The 8920-nt window shown below is 42.1% G+C and overlaps 1 protein-coding gene across 1 annotated transcript; it reads left to right on the top strand.

The window, feature by feature from the left end:
* Positions 1–200: 200 nt before the first annotated feature.
* On the top strand, positions 201–8831 carry LOC108791109 (vomeronasal type-2 receptor 26-like). Its single transcript, XM_018561494.1, has 5 exons — positions 201–344; positions 2164–2433; positions 4472–4684; positions 6119–6149; positions 7900–8831. The coding sequence occupies exons 1-5, from the start codon at positions 201–203 to the stop codon at positions 8829–8831; spliced, it is 1590 nt and encodes a 529-aa protein (XP_018416996.1).
* The last annotated feature ends 89 nt before the right edge of the window (positions 8832–8920 follow it).

Genomic DNA, 8920 nt, shown 5'->3' with positions numbered 1-8920 from the left:
ATTTCGATGTGTCTTTTTTAAAGCTATCCTTGTTATCTCATCACCTCTGCAGTATCTACCAGGGAAAATATCAAACAGTCCTGACACTTCTTTTTGCTATTGAGGAGATTAATAAAAATGGAGACCTTCTGCCAAATATTTCCTTGGGCTTCCACCTATACGAGTCATATTGGAATGAGGCTACAACACTGGATGCTTACATGAGAATACTGACTGGTGGAGGCCTCCACATTCCAAACTACAGATGCAAAAACCCGGGACATCTGATGACTGTAGTGGGCTTTGCCTCCTCAACACTCTCTGTTCTTGTGGCTGAAACATTTGGAATGTTTGGTTACCCACAGGTGGGGCCTTTATACAGATACAAGTTTGATCCTTAATATGCTGAACAGAAATCCACAACTTTTGTTAGCTCATGAGACATAGAATTGCCAGGAATGTAGGACTATATCCTCCTTGTATTTTGACATAGGGGAAACTCCAGGTTCTTTTACAGTATATTATGAATTACAATGCAGTCACAGATGCACTCATGTACATCCTTGTAAATGTTTGGCACAGATCAGCCCCCTGCTGCAGCCTCTCACCCTCTCACCACGTGGCTTGTTTCATAGTTGCAATGTTGCAGTCTGATCACTGGGGAAGAGGAGACTTCGAAAATGTTTCCTTTTCTTCTTTTCTGCAGCAGATAATGAAGATGGAATTCTCTAAGCCTAGGCAAAGATACTTGATTGGAGCTTAGGAAAGGCTTTTTAAACTGACATGATCATGGGCCACTTAAAATCTGGTAACATTTTATGATTGTAGCTGGTATATACTGTATGTACCCTTCACCGATGATGTTAGGCAAGACTATCCACTTTGGATTGAAGGACATTTTGTTTAGTCAACTTAAAAGAGAACTATGGGGTCAGTGTTTTTCCCCACAGTTCTCTTAAGGGCCACGGGAGGACATATACTAGCGTCCTCCCGTGACCCAAAGCTTAGTATATCGCAAGCTATAGATCGCAGCATACTGAGACCTCCGCAGCCGAGACGGATTCTGACATTACTGTCGATATCCACCCAGCTGCGTGAGTGACAGCGGGCTCTGCCTATCTAGAGGCAGAACCAGCTGTACCCAACGCACTCCCCCGGATGTTCCTCCAGTCAGCCCTGGAGGATCGGAGCAGGGAGTGGGGGAAACCTTGCAGGGAGCCGTGACTGACAGTTACCACTCTCTGCAGGGAGATGATCGAGAAGTGAGTGAGCGACGGTATGTGTTCGTTCACTTCCCGATCTATTGAGCCAACGTGTGACAGTTTAATTGTCACACGTCGGCTCGAACTATGAGGCTGAGTGATTTTCACTCACCTCATAGTTCTCCTTTAAGCCTAAGAACACTCCTCACCCTCCCCTTAATAGGTAGAGCCTGTACATACCTCAGATCAGTGGGCAGCCCATTGAGTTGCTCCTCTCTTCCAAGCTGGCTGGAGGGCCATGTAGTACTGTGCATGAGCAGTCTATTCTCTATAGGCCCTAACGGAAATGCCGCCTCTTTGCAAATAGACAACCATGGGTGCCATGTGACCCCCACCAGCTCGGGAGCACCACTCAACTTGGTTTAGGCCACACCTCCTGCACCAGGTTGCCAGCTGATATGATATGCACAAGAAAGTGATATAGGTAGCAATGGGAGACAGTTACGTTTATGCTAGGTAAAAGCATAGGTATTCTTTAAGATGACCATACACATGTAACAGAATATCTATGATGAGGCCAGTGGATGGAAGCACAGCAGGCAATAGGGGGATGCAATATCCATGCAACACCCAAAAGTGTTGGATACTGAAGACCATAGCGGCACCTTTAACTGTGGAAGAGAATGAGACTTGCATTTAATTGGGGCAGTAAAGGTAAGTATAATACATTTTAAGGAGTCATAATATATGTATCCAAACATCAATGAACCTTTAGAGCGTATCCAAACCCAAAGACAAGTGCACCGCATTTTAGCAAAATCATTCTGTATGTTAGTGTATGTACTTGCTGAAAATAATCTTAGCATGGAAAATGAAAATGAATGCAGCCAGTATATCTATTTTAGTTTTTTGCCTTGAATACAATATAAAGGAAATGATGCTAGTACTATCACGGCATGTGTTCATTCTATTTATATTGCAGATCAGTTACGGTGCCATAGACCCTCTCCTGAGTGACACTCAGAGGTTTCCATACTTCTACCGCACAGTCCCTAGTGCCATTCATCTGCAAAATGTCTTACATTTGGTGCTGAAATACTTTGGCTGGACATGGATTGGAATCATTTATTCAGATCTTGAATCCAATGAAAATGCAATTCAAAAAGTAAAAGCCTTCATTATTAGTGGAGGAGGTTGTATTGCCTTCATTAAAAAGCTTCGGAGCTCCACTAAATATCTGAACACTGAATGTGTAAGACTAGCCAATATAATCTCAACCTCCTCAGCAAATATTATTGTGTTCTGGGCGGATTTGGAGTTCACATACAAGTTATATATGTTATTGAAGAAATTACCAATCCCTAAGAAAGTGTGGATCTTCTTGACAGATATGAACCACCTTCTGACTCCCACAATTGACATTCTTGACCTAAGTCCCTTTCATGGGAGTCTGGCAATTCAGTTAAGGAAACAGGAAGTCCCTGGGCTGATGGATTTTCTGTGGAACACAACTCTGGAACAATATGAAAGTAACGAATTTATAGTCCTATTTAAGTCCATAATGTATCAATGTGACCAACACGAAAAGAGCATGCTCTATAACACATGTAGACATGACATAGTGAAGAAGAAAAAGTTGATGGGTGTTGAAACACTGGTGGAAAGTTATTGCTTATATAATGCAATCTACGCTTTTGCTTATGCCCTCCAAGAGTTTATGGTATCAAGGCATTGGTTAGAGAAGGACAGGCTGGGGACATCACCAACTCTTACTAGCTTAAAGCCATGGAAGGTGATTTCATCTAATATATAAAGATGTAATAAATAGTGTAAACCTTCAGGTTGGCCATACACCACTCTTGAGTTGCAAGCAATGCAGCTAATTTGAACATCACTTGCAATGCTTTGGCTGTGTAGTTGTTCAGTAGATGTTGATAAATAGCTCTTCTGAGTATCACAAATGCTTTATACATGACGTGGGGAAGAGGGAGAAGTTGATGGGTGTCAAAACACTCATGGAAAGTTATTGCATATATAATGCAATCTACACCTTGGCTTATACCCTCCAAGAGTTTATAGCAACAACATATTGGTAAGAGAAGCACAGGCTGGGGACATCATCAGCTTTTACAAACTTAAAGCCATTGATGGTGATTTCAGCTAATATTTAATACCGAAAGTCCCATTAAGGAGCCGGGCAGCGTGTAATGACTCGCTGCCCGTCTTCCTGATTAGCCGGGATGCGGCCTCCATGCTCCCTCGTCAACAACTTATGAGGAAGCATGGAGCCATCTTTCTGGCCAACCAGGAAGGCGCGGGTGGGTAAGGACCGCCGCCTGGCTTCCTGATTGGCCACCTTCCCAACCAATCAGGAAAGTGGGCGGCATGTATTGGCCGCTCAGCTTCCTGATTGGCCGGGAAGCCAGCTCCTTGCTCCCAGGTGACGAGGGAGCATGGAGCCAGTGCTCTATCATTCCATCGGACCCGTGACTTTATTGGACTGCCACAGGGGGTGTGTGGAGCACGCAAGCGCACTGCGTCACCAGGTCCATAAATCTCACAGACCAATTCAGCGGCTCCTAGTCCAGAACTCTTACGGACTACCACGCATGCGGCAGTCCAGACATCTGATGGCTACTGTGCAAGCGTGGGTCCAACAAAGCTCCCAATGCCACGTTTTCACGTATTATGTTTATAAAGAAAACTAAATAAATAGTATATATTGTTTATTTGTTTTATTCTTCTTTATGAACATTATACATGAAAACATAGGGAACTTTGTTGGACCCATGCATGCGCAGTAGCCATCAGATGTCTGAACTGCCGCATGCGGGATAGTTCGTAAGAGTTCTGGACTAGGAGCCACTGATAAGCTGTATTGGTTTGTAAGATTTACAGACCCGGTGCCGCAGTGCACTTGCGCACATGGCCAAACCCTTCACACGCCACCTGGTAGTTCGATTAAGTCACGGGTCTGATGGAATGATAGAACACCGGCTTCCCGAACAATCAGGAAGCCGGGTGGCGTGTAATGATTCGTCACCCAGCTTCCTGATACCCATGGTTCAGGTAACGGGATAGGCATTGGGGGTGTGTGGGGTGGGGTGCTGTTAGCCGCCATGATGTCTATCAGCAAGACTAGCGATATAATTGTGGCAGGTTCTGGAAGTGTGCCTAGCCTGGTTTTCTTGACATAAGATCTCCCTGGCTATGGTCACCCCCTGGAGACCATTTCTGTCACCACGACCATTATGTCACCCATAACCATCACTCATTCTATTCCTCTGCAGCTTAATTTCTTCATAAAGAGAGTTTATTTCACTAACACAGCGGGAGAACACATTTACTTTGATAAATATGGAGATGCTATTGGCGAATATGATCTGGTTAATCGGATTAGCATCCAAAAGAAGAAGCTTAGAAGTGTCCATGTTGGAAAGCTTACTTCCACAGATTTCTTTGTAAATGAGTCGGCGGTAGTGTGGCCTGTCTACTTTAACCAGGTAAACCTGACAGTATATTGCACACCTATGGGTGTGAATGGCGCGCAGTCATTAGTACTGGGATGAGATTTCTCTTTGTGTTGACAAATGTTGATCTGATAGTGTCGTGCAGGGATAGGCAACCTTGACACTCCAGCTGTTGTGGAAATACAAGTCCCATCAGGCACTGCAAGACTCTATCAGCCACAGGCATGACTCCCACAGGCAGATGCATTATGGGATTTGAAGTTTCCCAACAGCTGGGGTGCCAAGGTTGCCTACCCCTGGTGTAGTGTGTGCAGAGCAGAGAAGATGTATGAAAGTGTAATTACTCCGAATCACCAAAGGACACTTCAGACACCTTTTGTTGATTCAATAAAGATCAGTGAGTCGATAGGTTACCTGTGATAAGGTCATTGAATTGGACCACTTCATTTCTTAATTCATCAATCGTCTGATTGAGTGACATATTTTGTTCTCAAATTTTTAATATAACTGAAAGGAAATAATATCACACCTTAACGTGAGAATTCATTTTAAAGGAAATCTGTACTGGGAGAAATATGAAGGCTGCCATCTTCTTCTGAACATGCTAGTTACTTGGCTGTTATGTTGATCCACTAGTTTCAAAACTATCTGAGAAATTGACCCAGAATATACAGTATTGAGTTTTGCCCTTGGAAAACTTTCAGAAGAAACTCAACAATGGCAGCCTGCATTTCTCTTAGAAAAGGTTCCTTTTAAGCAAATGCTATTTAAGTCACCAACTTTGAAAATTCCAGGTACACGCACTGAAAAATCAAGTATTTTAAACGGGCATTTGCAGCATTTTTTCTTCCCAGAAACAATTTTTGTATTCACTAACAATGTGCCTCTGAACTTGCTAGCAAGTTTGACTCCTTCTTGAAGAGCCAATTCTCTAGGACAGTCCCCTCCTTGCATGTCATAGTCCTCCTCTCTTCTTGAAGTGTCTAATTAATGTCTGTGTTGGCCCAGCTCTTCTGTCCCTCCCTACATAACCTTATATAGCAGCTGGGGGAGGAGTAGGGGGAATACTATAGTGTGTCACATAAGTGACAGTGTAGTGCACAGGGACCACCATGTAAAATGTGCATTCACACTAGCTAGTATTAGCATGTGGGCTGGTGTTCTGTGTGAAGTCACACTACTTGGAGTGTACAAATAGGCACATGAAAGTGCCTGGTGCAGCAAGGTGCATTAGGGTTCCATTCATAATGAATGGCCCCGTGGCAGGTCCAACAAAGTGATAAATGTTTTAGCGTGCTTCAGCAAAGTGCGTAATAATGCACATCCATTGTCGCAGTACACAGATGTGAACAAGGGCTAAACTAACTACTAAAAACAGGTTCCAGCATACAGTACCATGCTGTTTCTGGTAATGACATGTTTCTGGTTCTGGTTTTTGCTGTAGGTGTTGCCATATTCTGTCTGCAGTCCGAGCTGTCCGACAGGGTCCAGGAAAATGGTACAACAGGGAAAGCCAGCCTGCTGTTATGACTGTGTTCCCTGTCCTACAGGAGAGATTACTAATCAAACTGGTAAATACTTACTCCATATCCTTCATTTTAAAGGCTACAAATCACAACTAGCTGGTGCTCACTTTAAAGTGTATGTCCACTTTTGCAGCCAAATTGGGATAACATCTTTATATGTGTTACATGTGATTGACATTGCATAACTGTAAAATATTTCCAAAAATTCTGCCTCCATTTTTAAGTGCTTTATATTTGCCTAAAACTCCTATCTAGCCTTTCCCCTTTGTAATGATAATGAGGGGGCTGTGGGTAGTTATGTTTACTCTATTCAAACCTGCCTGTACAACTATCAGTTGTAAACTAGATTTGAACACTGTCTGTCCTAACAAAGGGTTAAATACTTAGAAGTATTGCATGTGAATGAGAAGAAGATCAGCCTGTCTCTCAGTTTGTCCCTCTACTTTCACTTTCAAACTACTCAAAGTAGCCTAGAATCTGCACAAAGGCCCTCACCAAAGAAATATCTAAAAAATATTTTATATCTATATATCTATATATAGATATATCTATATATAGATATATATATATACATACACACACACACACACATATATAATATATTGTTTTAAATAAATATTATTATTCATTATAAATATAATATTTATAATTATTTAAGCAAATATATTTTTAGAAATGTTGTGTGAATAGGAACACATATAGAGGGGATTTTTCAGATTTGAATGCAAAAGTAGAAATACACTTTAAGCCCCTTTAATCTATCAGCAGATACCCAAAGGTACTTTCATGAGCAGTCATATCTTCTGAAGCATCCTGAGACCACTGGCTCTCTGTTCAGAAAATCTTGATTGGTTTTTCTGTCTTCAAAATTTAGGTGCCCCGCGCCTCACTATTGGTCCATACCTAAGATGGGTGGCCTCACTAACTACTGGTGAAGCGTGGGAGACAGAGGTGGTGTGAGTTTGGGTACCCAGTGCCTCTGGGACAGTTCATACAGGCACCTGCAGGTGCCGTCTGACAGTTTAGAAGGTTTAAAGGGGAAGTTCACATTAACTACATTGAATGCAAACAGAAAGACCAACCACACAAATTAATACTGCAATGTGTTTTTTCAAGATTAAAATGTATAAATGCAACAAGTATAAGTAGCTGAAATTGTCCTGATATCAGCATCCTGTAACGACCTGAACAAGGAGGATGCAGAATTGGAGATGGAAGACCAGCACTTGTAGCCAATGAAAATCTGCACAAATGTACATGTATTAACTGTCAACATGTTGACTGGAAGAGAGAACAATGCTAATGTATGAAACTAATGTGGCTTATCCCATTGGTGGAGCCATTAGTTCAAACTAGTTATCAATTATTTGCTACTCCTAGGGAGTAATCAAGAGCAATAATTGATCAGTAGTACAACTGGGTGAGTATTGTGGTGCTTTAGGACACGTGTTATGTTGCATGTTAAGGTGCATTCACTTGCATGGGATGCCTAAGACACCAAAAACATGTATGTAAGCATGTAGCATTTTTGGCATACAGAATAAGTGGCATCACATAGTACAACACACTTAATCCGAGTTACCGTGAGTTGCAGTAATGCATGCTTTAGTGCAATAGTTTGAATGGGCCCTAAAAGGTTAGTTCATATTGCAAATCTGCTTCTGCTTTGCCCGTAGGTGACAGGTTCACTTTAATGCTTATTGTCTTTGCTTCCTTTTACAGATATGATCCAGTGTTTGAAATGTCATGATGAACAATGGCCAAATAAAAACAAAGATAAATGTGTACAAAGGCCAATAGCCTATCTGTCCTATCAAGAACTGCTTGGAGGATGCTTAGCTTCAAGTGCTGTTATCCTTTCCGTGACCTCTGTCTATTTCCTGGCCATTTTCATCCTCTACAAAAACACTTCAGTCATAAAAACTACCAACAGAAAACTCAGTATGGTCCTCCTCTTGTCCCTCATCCTCACATTCTGCAGCTGCTTGGTCTTCATCGGTGTCCAGGGGAATATAAAATGCCTGATTCGGCAACCGATATTTGGCATGTCCTTTACTGTCTCAGTGTCCTCCTTGTTAGCCAAAACCATTCTTGTGGTGTTGGCCTTTCATGCCACCAGACCTGGTAGCCGGCTGAAAAGATTCATAGGACAAAAGTTTCCATGTGTGCTAGTTGGGCTTTCATCCTTCCTTCAAGCTCTTATCTGTGCTTTGTGGTTAGGAACTGGTCCACCAATACCAACGCAGGACTTCTACTCATACCCTGGTTATATAATCATAGACTGTGAAGAACGATTTGGCTTTTACGCAATGTTGGCATTCGTCGGCTGTCTGGCCATGGGATGTTTAGTGATTGCTGTTCTAGCCAGGAACTTGCCGAGTGCTTATAATGAAGCAAAGTACATTACATTCAGCATGTTGGTCTTCTTCAGTGTCTGGGTCACCTTCATACCAACTTACATCAGCACAAAAGGAAAGTACACTACAGCTGTAGAGTTATTTGCCATTCTGGTCTCTGGAGCTGGGCTTCTGCTCTGCATATTCTTTCCCAAATGTTATATCATATTCTGTAAACCGAGTAAAGCCAGGGTTATTTATATCATATCTAAAAACCAAAGAGTGTCTAGAATACCTATTAGTAAGAGGTCACAGTAGAACTATTTTATAGGGGCAGTCTACCCAATGCTAATATTTAATTGTGGACATTGGGTATGATACATCAGAAAGCTTTATAAAAGTATATA

Source organism: Nanorana parkeri, unplaced genomic scaffold (genome assembly GCF_000935625.1).
Source record: "Nanorana parkeri isolate BGI_ZX_2015 unplaced genomic scaffold, ASM93562v1 scaffold528, whole genome shotgun sequence".
Classification (NCBI taxonomy): Eukaryota; Metazoa; Chordata; class Amphibia; order Anura; family Dicroglossidae; genus Nanorana; species Nanorana parkeri.
The sequence above is the reverse complement of the archived record's forward strand: the minus strand, read 5'-3'. Positions and strand labels throughout refer to the sequence as shown.